At 46.3% G+C, this 12117-nt stretch overlaps 2 protein-coding genes across 10 annotated transcripts in view; one reads left to right on the top strand and one right to left on the bottom strand.

Annotated features, from left to right (window-relative positions):
* Positions 1-1775, top strand: part of POLQ (DNA polymerase theta) — a 52755-nt gene extending 50980 nt beyond the window's left edge. The window contains exon 30 of the mRNA XM_063150303.1: positions 1643-1775. Coding sequence (XP_063006373.1) covers positions 1643-1756 — 114 coding nt within the window. The 3' untranslated portion in view covers positions 1757-1775. The remainder of the gene's footprint in view (positions 1-1642) is intronic.
* Positions 1776-10331: 8556 nt separating this feature from the next.
* The window catches only part of STXBP5L (syntaxin binding protein 5L), a 180376-nt gene continuing 178590 nt past the window's right edge, over positions 10332-12117 (bottom strand). For all 9 annotated transcript variants that reach the window (XM_063148406.1, XM_063148408.1, XM_063148414.1 and 6 more), the window contains 2 exons: positions 11773-11993; positions 10332-10769 (listed from right to left, as the gene is read on the bottom strand). In XM_063148406.1, the coding sequence (XP_063004476.1) occupies positions 10728-10769; positions 11773-11993 (263 nt within the window). In that variant the 3' untranslated portion in view covers positions 10332-10727. The remainder of the gene's footprint in view (positions 10770-11772; positions 11994-12117) is intronic.

The following is a 12117-nucleotide window of genomic DNA, read 5'->3' as shown; positions in this document are numbered from 1 at the left end:
TTTTATTTATTTCATTAACTATCTCAACCTCAAGAGCAATTATTACCAGCTTTTCTAGCTCCCTTCAGATGTATTTCTCCATAGCTTTTTCTGGGCAGTTGCTTAAACCAGCAGGTTTTCCTGCCTGCCCTGCAGCACAGCTGCTGTACCTGGTTCTGGGTGCAGCAGCCCAAATCAGACATTCTTTGCTGGTGCCATGTGCTGGACTTGTGACCATTTTCAGAGAATCTCCTGTATGGTTCATGTTTCTTTTGATCTGCTGGGCCCCAAACTTGACCAAAGCTGGAGTGGTTTGAATAGAGTGGAAAATTGATTTGTGTGTCATGTAAGCAACATTTTCTATGTTCCAGAATTTCATTTCCTTGTTTTCTCACAGCAGTGTGCCTTGCTTGGGCCCTGTTCAGTTTTTAATCTCTGATAACCCCATTTTTTCCTGCCCAGGCAGTTATTTTTCATCCTATTTTTGAGCAGTAGATTATTTCTGTCCTAATTCTCTACTCTGCTTCTTTCCACTCTGTACTTGTCTGTGCTGAATTACATCTTATTTCAAAGCACTTTTCTAGGTTATCAAGATTATTTTGAAATGCAGTATGTAGGGGCATAGGGGTTTGGAAGACAGATCTTCCCCTAGTTCTTCATGCTGATGTGAAGTCTTGTGCTCTGATCTCCTCAAATCCCCTCCTCCATTCCCCAGCAAAAACTATGGAGGAATTTCTGTGGTGGTGGGGCTACCTGTCAGCAAACACATGGAAGGGTCAGACAGCTTGAATAGTTCCTCTGCTGCCAGGGTGAGGAATCACCATAACTTCAAAGCCTCTTTTCACTCTGCTGTGGAAAGGTTCATGGGATGGGTGTGGATTGAGAGATTCGTTCAAATAAGCAATCCAGGACAGGCTGGATTCTGCACAGGGGCCCAAAAGGGGGTACCTTTGTCCAGGACAGGTTTTTACAGTCAGGAGGAAAAAAATCCAGTCTCTTGTAATCCAAACTGCTGCAGAAAGAAATAATTTCTGGTCTCCTAACTGTGTGTTGAAATGAGTGTTTTCTTAGGAATACCTTTGGAGAGCAGAGAACAGTTACCTCATCTGTTTACTAGAGGGCAGGAGTTGCCTAAACTAAATAGTGAGGGGGAAGCTGGGCAGTATTTGTAGCACCCACATGGAATGTGACCTGCTTTCCCAGAGGTTTATAATTTGTGTTTCACAGAGTGCTTTTCAAGCTGGCACAACACGGACGAGCCACTGTTCTTTGCTTCTGGCAAATTTGTTTTGTGTCTTGCTTTCAGTAGCTTGAAGTTTTCAGAACAGAGTCCATGAAACACTTCAGAGCTGTGCAGCTGAGTGAAAGATGAGACTCTTCAGGACTCTCAGGTGTTTAACAGAAAGTTAATCTTGGCCCCTTTTTTGAGTAATCCCAAACACTGCAAAACCAGTCACAGCTCTGTGCTGCATAAAATCTCACTGGCTTCATACAGTTTCTCCATTCATAAGCACTAATCAGGATTTGGTTGCATTCCCACTGGTGGTAAGTCAGTGCAAATAAATGCAGGATAGGATTCCAGGTGCTTGTCTGCCCCAGCTATTGACAGAAACCCAGAGCACTGAGGCTGTGTCTGTGTCTGATGCCTGATGTTTTCTTCCAGGTTGCTCAGATCGTGAAACATGAGATGGAAAACGCCATCAAACTCTCAGTGAAGCTGAATGTTAAAGTGAAGATTGGCCCCAGCTGGGGAGACCTGCAGGAGCTGGAGCTGTGACAGCGCTGTGTGCCTGTGCCATGGGCTGTGACAGTGACAGTGCTGTGTGCCTGTGCCATGGGCTGTGACAGGGCTGTGTGCCTGTGCCATGGGGCTGTGACAGTGACAGTGCTGTGTGCCTGTGCCATGGGGCTGTGACAGTGACAGTGCTGTGTGCCTGTGCCATGGGCTGTGACAGTGACAGGGCTGTGTGCCTGTGCCATGGGCTGTGACAGTGACAGTGCTGTGTGCCTGTGCCGTGGGGCTGTGACAGTGACAGTGCTGTGTGCCTGTGCCATGGGGCTGTGACAGTGCTGTGTGCCTGTGCCATGGGCTGTGACAGTGACAGTGCTGTGTGCCTGTGCCATGGGGCTGTGACAGTGCTGTGTGCCTGTGCCATGGGCTGTGACAGTGACAGTGCTGTGTGCCTGTGCCATGGGCTGTGACAGGGCTGTGTGCCTGTGCCATGGGGCTGTGACAGTGCTGTGTGCCTGTGCCATGGGGCTGTGACAGTGACAGTGCTGTGTGCCTGTGCCATGGGCTGTGACAGGGCTGTGTGCCTGTGCCATGGGGCTGTGACAGTGCTGTGTGCCTGTGCCATGGGGCTGTGACAGTGACAGTGCTGTGTGCCTGTGCCATGGGCTGTGACAGGGCTGTGTGCCTGTGCCATGGGGCTGTGACAGTGACAGGGCTGTGTGCCTGTGCCATGGGGCTGTGACAGGGCTGTGTGCCTGTGCCATGGGGCTGTGACAGGGCTGTGTGCCTGTGCCATGCAGCCAAGGGCAGGTGCAGGCACTGGGCAGGTGCAGCCTGGGGTCACTGCGGGCGGTGTGATCCCCTGGGCTGGGCTCCTGCTGGCAGGACACCCAGCTGCCTTCTGAAACCTGGGGGGGGAGCTGGCATGAACTCACCATGCCAAACCATCCAGAGCTGTCAGAGCACTGAAGCGTGTTTAAACTGTGAAATTATTAATTGTTAAAAGAAGGATATTTAAATGAATTCTGTCAAGGGTGCTTGATTTTGTATAAATCCCCAAAGCCTAATGAATTTATTACATATGAAATGAGCTGGATTACCTTATTAAAACAAGGTGCAAACATAATTTGGCAGTGCCTGTGTATAATTGTCTAGGGCAAAAGGAGTCATTGTGATTGCACTTGATGTAGAATTTTGCAGGCCTTTGCCAGGATTATCTTGTACTGGATTCTGCTGATGACACTCATGTGCTGAAGTGGCTTTACAGTTGGCTGGATTTCTCACTGAGCAGCTGTGCAGCCTTCACAGTGAATGGAACCTGTGCTTGGTTGACCTCTGACTTTTAAGGAAGCATTTTGGTGACTGACTGCTGTAATTCATCCTACTGCTGCCTTGCAAAGTGGCCTCAAGAGGAATATTGTTTGGGATCTCTTAGACTTAATACAAAATCACCAGCAGAAACATTTTAAAGAATGAAGCTCTACAAATTGGTTAAAAACTTCATGGCTATGTATATTTTTCTGAAGAAGAAAACGATCTCAGTCTGGCCAGCTGACATGGCAGCCTTGCTGGTGCTTGAGGTCTGGTGTGTTTGAGGGGAGTTGTTACACTGTGGTGGTGACTGTGGCTCTTCCTTCAGAGACCATTCTCCTCAGGAAGCCTCACACCTGCCTGTTGGCAGCCCCCCTAAAACCTGCTCAGATTTCCCCTACTCTGCCTCAGTGTCTTTGGCTCTGACCCTGTGATGAGGCAGAAAGGTTTCCTGGGACTTTGGCCTTGTCAAGCTGAGCTGGGATCAGATCCTTCAAAAGAAGGGGCAAGGAAGGAGCTTGCAGGGAATTAATCTGCCACTATTTGGCGTCACTCTCCCCACTAATACCTTCTGGTCAGGCTAAATCTCACATCACAAGTTTTCATTTCCCTTCCAGACAGCTGTGATGGTTACACAAGTTCAGCTGCTTTTGTTAACTTCACACAATGCCTGACCTTGAATTCTGTAATTTTCATCGTCTTGCCCTTGTATCTCACAAGAAAGGGAGGACAAGTGCCTCCCCTCATCTTCCTTATGCCTCTAATTATTGTATCTTTTTTTCTGCGGTTCCTCCCTAATGCAATCAATCTCCATCTTGCCATTCTTGCCTCCTGTGAGAAGTTTTCAAGCCCCTAATTATCCTTTCATTTCTGAACTTCTGCTGGGTCCTTTTTAAGCCGTGTACTTTTGAAGTTGCTGTTTCAGCCTGATCTGAGAGGATGCACACTCGGCTTTGAGCAGCCGGAGAGGGGCTCGGCATCGTTAACTTCAAAGGGCGCTTTGGCAGGGCCCTTATCCCGGCATCACCGAGGGCTGGAGAGCACAGGGAGAGCTCCGAGGTGTTCATGGAGCCTCCTCCTCACAAAGGCTGCATCCCAGGCTCTGATCCACCACCTCCTGCCTCTTGTGCAGCAAAGCAGACACTGAGCCAGAGCCCCAGGTGAGGCTGCCTTGGCTGCCCCTCTCAGCGCTGCCTTGGCCTTCTTTCCTGTTCTCTATTCCAGCTTACATTGAGATTTTTTTGTTTTCTTCCTGCCTGCTCTATGCCACGGCTTTCTACACCTGTCACCTGATGGCTGAGCTCTTTATCCACAGCATTGTCTTTTTTCTTACTGTATTAAAGCTTTTGTTACTAACAGATCCCAGCCTCGGCCCCCTGGTGCCTGACCATTTGTGTGCTCTGCCTGTGAAGATGCTGCCTTGGGCTCATTATCAATTCTCATGGCCTAAAGATTTCCTGTCCTGGGTGTCCTGCAGTGACACACCTGTGCTGCATTCCAGGCCTCGCTGGGGCTGCTGTCATTTGGGCTGCTTGTTCCTTGGCACATTACAGTATTTCCCTCCCACACGCTGCCTTCAGAGCTTCCCAAGGATGGATCTCACACGGATTTCTCAGCAAGCTCTCTAGAAGGGGGTGATGCTAATCAGTAAGGGGATTAACGTGTACCCAAACTTATTTTGACTAACAAACTCGATGGGCTCATTTTAATTAAGCAGTAATTGGGAGCAAATGAGAAGATAAGAGGTAGCCACTGTGGCATTTGAGTTGTGTTACAGGGACTGGCTCTGAGCTGTTTTCTGATTGCTGCTATTTGCATTCCCCAATTCTCATTAGACTTTAACTCTTAGCGAGACTGAGCAGTGGAAGCAGAAGAGGGCAAAGTCAGGTAAGCAGAGGCACTGTCCAGAACTGCAGAAAAGGGTTTGTGTTGTTTTCTGAAGGTGGTGAGAAGGAGCCTGGCTGCTCACATTACTTATCTGGTTTTGTCTGTGGGCTTCTTTCCCTCCACCTCTGATTGGCTGAGGGCATTTTATTAATTCAGGACCTGATAACCAGGGTGCAGGTGAGTCTCAGTCTGTGTGTAGTCAGGATGGGATGCATCTGGTAGTGTTTGTTCCTCAGCTTGTTTGTGTGTTTCTCCCTTCACAGCCCATGCCAGCCTCCTGTCAGCTGGCACAGCCTGGCACAAGGACAGATGGATGCTGCAGGAGGGGTAAGAGTTCTGTTTGTTACAACTTGTTCACAGCCTTGTCCCTTGGTGCACACAGAATTCCTACTAGTGCCCTTGCCTGGCTGCTGCCCCAGCAGGGATGTGCCTGCCTGCCAAAAGAAATCCAGCTGGGATGCAGTCCTGGCAAACAGCTCTTGTCACTGGGAGTGCCTTGTGTTCCTGTGATGGGAACCTGCAGGACCCATCTCCTCACAGGGACAGCCTGGTCTGGTGGGTTCCCATCTCCTTTCTGCTCAGAATGACTCAAATGTGCATTAATGGCTACCGGTCCGGGGCAGGACTCGCCCGGCCTTGGTAGCAGGAACTCACGCCTTTGATGTTTGCTGCAGCCTCTCGGTGCCTTTCCTCACATGCAGACCACAAGCTTGTCTTGCCTTGGTTTTCTGCTGCAGCTTTCCTTTTCTAAAACCCTGGATACTGGAAGCGGTGACAGGCGACACATAATGGCACTGGTAATCTGATCTGATCGGGTCCTTTTGGCCTCCCTCTGTGCTGCTTGCATTTGATGGAGAGAGCTGTACGTGGCTGGCAAGAGGGAGAGGGGAGCTCAGCACCTGTGGCTGACACTTGGAGCTTCTCCCGGCACAGAAATTCCAAGGTGCTGCTGGGAGGAGCCCTTACACTGAACCCGTCCTGCCCTTCCCAGAGCTCACCCTGAGTGGGAGGGACAGGAAGGGCCCTGGTCCAGGCTGGTGACATTCCCTGCATGGCTGTCAGGAGCTCCGTGTGAGCTCCCTGCCATGGAGCATGGGAACATCAGCTGGGCAAGGGTTCTGTCCTGGCAGGAGCTGCTGGAGGAAGGGAGGTGGCCATCCCCACCCCAGCATCAACCACAACTGCAATTTTTGTATTCCTGAATGAGAAGTGAAAACTCCAACCAAAGGCTTTACACAAACCATGCACCTTTGAAACACTATAAAGAATGTAGAAGTTGGAAAAAAAGAGATTACACCAACTAGTATCAATTCTTTCCTTTATTTTCTTTCCCTCTGTTTTTTTTTTTTTTTTTTAATTTATTTTTTGGTTGTTACTGGGGGCTTGAGACAGCCTCACTTTCAGATGCCTTAGCTTTGTGATACTGATTTAGGATACCTGTGGAAACAGGACATGGTTAGCACAGGAGTGTGTGGCTCACCCCAGATCAGCCTTCATTCTGAGACAGGTAATGACTCGTCAACAAACCACACACATACTCAGCCCACATTTCCTTGACACTGAATCTGAATATTTGCTGCTATTTAAAAAAGTACAATGTTTGATTTGTTGATTTAATCACAAAACAAAACACATGAATGGAAACACTCATTTACATGACTATTGCTTATACACCTAAGAGGAAGAGTTGGCTACGAAGGTCCACAGCAGTTCCTGCATGAGAGAGAGAGAGAGTGTGCTCCTACCAGAGCCTGCCAAGGCAGAGGAACATCCAAGACTGAAATATGCTGTGCTTGGACTCACCTTTGGGCTATGGGAAAAGGTGCATGGGGCGTTTTGAGGGGCAAAATTAACCAAAAGCTGTGGCTTTGCCTGTGCTGCAGCACACACAGTTTGTACATGAAGGAGGGCTGAGGCTGGATGCAGCTCTGAAGTGATTTCTATTGAAAAAGTAAAAGCTTTCTATGCCCACCTGCATTATGCACGCACTGTGGTGTGAAAGGCATTCTGGAAAAGGAGTAGAAACTGTTTTAGAGAAGGATTTATGTGATAATTTTATACAATACATGTAGTAAATAGAGTATTTTTTGTTACACATTTTTGTAACAATCCTGGTGCTGTGGGGAATGACTAATTGATGTAGACAGTTGAACTGCAGAACTGTAAAAAAAACTTAAACCCCCTCCCCCCAGGTAATTACAGAAAACAAAACCTGATTCTCAAAATTTCAATTGTCATGTCTTTTAATTCAAGGTTTGCAACTGAAGTTAAAGCTCTAGGAATAGATTTAATTTTTTTATTAATAAATAAAGTAGCTTGTACTTCATTGAAGACTTGCCAACTCTGCAGACTTATAAATAATCTAATTTAATGCATTTTTTCTCTCTATCTACAGCACTAGACATAAGATTACAAACATCTGGTCAAACCCAAAGGTGTGTGTGCTGTTGGAAGTTCTGTGTAACTGGTTTTGGATCTGATTGTGACAGAGCTCCTGGAGAGAAGAATGTGAGAGAACAAAGTATCTAAATGAACAAACAGCATTTTAAACTGAACTAATACTTCCAGCCAGTCTGGCCTGGTGTAGCTGAGGATTGCGAGGCTCAAGAGACATCTAAGCTTGGGATTTTGCTTGAGGTGCTGCTGTCTGAGTGGGAAAGGTGAAAGCACAGAAAGATTTCAACATCCAGTGACAGCCAATGTCCTTGATTTTCCTCCAGCCAGTCCCAGTGCTGCAGTCAGATGCTGCTCTCCTCGCTGGGAATGCTGCAGCTCCTTTGTGCCTGTCACTGACAGCCTTGAGCAGCGTGCAGGGCAAGCCTGGCAAAAATCCCACACTCCCCCTCATTTCACAATAAATCACCCAGGCAAGAGTTTTCCTCCCTCATTGAACTTTTTAAGTGATGGGTTTTTTCCACATACATGGTAAATCTTGATAGAAAGCATTTAACAGTGTGCACTAACAAACTTATACAACATATACATTACATATATATATTATATATATAGAATGTTCTATATACAAACATATACAACTTTTTAGATCTCTACAGACTACAAGAAAATTGATAATTATAGTCACAAGTGGTGAACTTAACAGAAATTGTAATTGGTAACTGTCTGGAAATATGTAAAATATATAAGAGTGGAAAGCTGTGACCTGATGGAGAGTACTAAAGAAAAGTTGCTTAAAAGTTTAGCATTCAAAACTTTAAGTTTGAGGGCTGCTAAATTCTCATTTCTCTGTTGCATAAAAATGCAAATGGAAACCTACTGGCAGGTTTTTTTTTCACCCTGGTGTTAAAGACTGTTGGCAGCCAGAGACAGTTGGGCCTTGTGTAAAGACTTGTTGAGGACACTTTTCTCTCTGGGTGAGCTGCAGTGATCAGCAGTCAGAAGTTGCTCTTAAATTTTCTTCAGGGATCCCATGATTCCAATCAGCCTCTGGAGCTGCTTCTGACTGCTACACAGCAGGGCAGAATGGAAAATTAGCTGGCTGCTGGACATTTTGAATGCTGCCCCAAATGATTTTGTTGCCCAGAGACAGTGGGTTTGGATTCCAGGCCGGAGCAGAGCCCCAGTGAATGCAGGTTTGGACTGAAGATCAAATTGCCACAATGATCTCCTTTATTTCTCATTCTCAAGCCTGCTTAGAGCAGTGCCTCCTCACAGGCACAAGTGGTTACTTCTGTGACCCAGCCCCTGGAAGGAATTCCCCAACCCAGTTCCTACTGCCATCAGATTGGCAAATTTGGCTTTTCCTTACACACAGAGAAATCCTCCTGGGTCATGGACAACTCCAATTCCTGAGCTCTCAGCACAAGCCCAGGCATTGCTCAGGCTTTGTCCTTTTTCCCTGCAAGTTTCTACAGTTCTGACCACATAGAGCAGTTTCCCCTGTGCCAGGGAAACTTGTGGAGTCTCATTCCCAGCTGAGCTGGACCTGTCAGGGCCATCATTTTGGTTTCAGCTACAGCAAAGTGTAAAAATCCTGTAAATCATGAAATTCTGATCTGCTGCAATGGGAATTTAAAACTTAACACCTCAAATCTCTCCCAACCCTTTAACTTGTGCAGTGGGCCAGCTGTGAGGCCAGACTTGTGGATGGTACAGCTTCCTGGGCTGTATTTTATTGTAGGCAAAGGAAGAAGAAGGAAAAGATGTCTTTGAGAGGGATCATCTGAACACTGTGATGATACAAACACCAGTGAAATTAAGGTCTAGGTGGGAGTGGGATGGTGCCTGTCTCCATCAGTGTCCATCAGGATTCCTTTAAGAGACAGAAGATGTTACATTTCTTCAAAAGAAACATTTTAAAGGCTGTTTTTCCAGCTTTTCCTCACTTTCTTTTTTCTAATTTGAAATTATGTCCAGACACATGAGAACAAGCCTTCAGTGCCTTGTTTCCAAGCCAATCTTGGAAACATTTCTAACCTAAGAGTTGACCAGTGTGGCAGTGAGTCTTGTAGGACAGGGTGGAGCACTCCACCAGGATAGGCAATAAATCCAGCTTACTGTTCTCCTCTGTGGCTGCAGAGTTTCCTGCAGCATTCACTGCAAAAACCAAACAAGCCACTCTGGAGCAGAAGCAAATTACTTTTAGCAGTGTGAGCAGAGTACAAATTGCCACTCACCCATGGTGTCACTCTATATCTGTGTTCCATATATATGTTGGCAATGGTTTTCCATGCTCCTCCCTGGCCCACTGTGTAGTGTTCCTGCTCTAATCTCTCTTTCTGTCACAGGTTTTGGGGGGTTTCTGTGCAGGCCTCCTCTCATAATTTCAGTTGAGCACTTAGGCTGCTCTGCAAGCTGCTAAGCAGCCTCTGAGCAGTGTTTGATGGGACTCTGGGTTCCCATCTTGCCTTTCCAAACTTGAAGAAATGCTTTCCAAAGCTGGTTTTCTATTCCTGTTACTGGGAAATAAGGCAACCAAGTGATACAGACTCCACGGGGATGAAAAGTGCCACGGGCCCCCTTCAAGGACAACAGATGAATCTAGAGCACATTTTAAAGAATATAGATTAGGATGATGTTTTAGGTGCTCTGCATTGCAAATAAACCATCTATGCACATTTCTTAATGATCATTTTAGATAGTGCCTGTCCAGCTACCTGCAAAATCGTTAGATTTTGGGGATAGGATTTTAAATTTATTTATTTTTCTGGTAGGAGTTAAAGAGCACTGCCTTAAGCAAGGCTTTTCAAGGGTAATAAATAGCAGATAAGAAAATGCAGCTCAACTCATTTTTATGTGGAGACCAGTAGCAAACATGCTTGAAATATCCTGGCTTTTTGTAATGTAACTTTTAAAAAATAAAGATTTTTGTCATTTAGGTGTTTTTTCTTTTTTTTTTTTTTTTTTTTTTTTTTTGCTCAGAATAGAAATAAAACCCATTTTTCTTCGGTCACAACATGCTTCCTTTTTCTCTTTTTTTTTTTTTTTTTAAGTTGGCAATTAGTCATGCAAAGTTTTATAAGTGCATTAACATTCGAGTTTGTACAGAATATTTTTCACCAGACGCCCTCCCCACAGTTCATACCTACAGCTCCTGAAAAACTACATGCCACAGTGATGGTTGAGTTCCTTTTGGGAAAAAATTAGCCCCCCAAGAGTCAGCTTTTGGAAAGACCCTCATGATTCCAGCTTCCATCCCACGGTCTGTAAATTTCTCCTTGACGTCCACTGTGATGATCCAATAACAGTAACAGGAAAACATCTTCTAGGAGAAAAAACTGTCTCTGGCCAGTGACTGGGAATAAAGGCTGCTTCCCTGAACAGTGTTCTTAATAAAGCCACAAGCAGCTTCTTTGAAAGTCTAAAACTGGTACCACTTTTTGTCCTTGTATTTGAGCATCACCTACAGAGATGGGGAGAAAACCAAACAAATGGCAATCAAACACCACCCTGCATGTGAGAGACCACACATGATCCAGGCCCATTAACTGTCAAACTTCAGAATTAATAAATGCAGAACAATGCAATACTTCACTAACAATGTCAGCAGGTCTTGGGTCCACTGAGATCTCATATTTAATTTCATAGTTAGTACGTGTAAAAAGCGTTACCTGCTATTGCTGGTTTTAGAAGATTTTCCCTGAGGAACTTTAACTACTTTTCTTCTTCAAAAATTAAAGGAACTTGCTTTCTATAGGAATAAAAAGACACTTCTCTATGGAGCATAGTAGATATGCCCTGACTATATAAACTTCTTGCAATTCAGGGCACATTCTTTCTGCCTCACACTAACAAAAGCCAATAAAAATGTAAAGGTCTTGTCTGGAGATGTGATGCACATGAAATGAAAAACGTGCATTTTGGGAAGTATGCTTTGATGTTGTTTTATCTTCAAGAAAAATCATTTTAGTTTTCCCAGTCTTAACAGCGTGGGATGGAAAAGCTTTCCATTTCCAGCTCCAAGCACAGAAGCTATTCCTATTCCTGGCAAGGTCTATTCTACATAACAGTACCACAGGGCTGTACTAGTAATGTTCTCCTTTTCCCAGTAAGATCTGTAAAGGTTCCTCTGCACTCATCCACCTACCTCTTTTCTGCCCTACTGCATGGATGTGCTGCATTAAGTGGCTTAAAAAAACAAACCATAACGAATTAGTGAGAAAGGCAAGATGAGAAGTGCCATGTTCTAAATTCAGAGGCTAACAATGGATGCTCATTTCTGGAAACGTGAAAGGAAGGGCTGTGTTTATTTTTGGCACTCTGATAGTTTGGGAGCAGGAACAACGCCATGCTGACATGAGCACACCGTGACTGGGTGAAGGGAGAGAAGGGCACTTGGCTTTCCCAAATGGAAGCACACAGGGTTGGCAGTTCCCATCGCAGGGTGTGGATGCCAGGGCTCCTACCTCGTGTGCATGTTTGGAAAAGGCCTCTGCGCTGGCCATCATGCTGGCAGTCCTTTCATCCAGCTCGCCCAGCTTCTGCCCCCTCTCGTCCAGGGCGATGCGCGCCCGGGTCAGGTCCCCGATGACCCCGCCCGCCGCTCCTCGCACGCCCTCGATCCCGCCCGAGCCGGGGATGTGCTGGGCCAGGCTGCGGGAGGCTTTTCCTGCTGTGGCCTCGCCGACTGCACAGGAGAAACGGACAGACAGAGAGACAGGGATGAGCGCCTGGCCTGGCTCTGTCAGTGCTGCCCAGTCTCCAGCTGCCTCCTTGCAGCAGTGGCGCCATTCCAGGGGCGGGTGGCACAT

Source organism: Melospiza melodia, chromosome 2 (assembly GCF_035770615.1).
Source record: "Melospiza melodia melodia isolate bMelMel2 chromosome 2, bMelMel2.pri, whole genome shotgun sequence".
In the NCBI taxonomy this organism is placed as follows: Eukaryota; Metazoa; Chordata; class Aves; order Passeriformes; family Passerellidae; genus Melospiza; species Melospiza melodia.
Note: the sequence above shows the minus strand (reverse complement) of the source record. Positions and strands in the feature narration are given on the sequence as shown.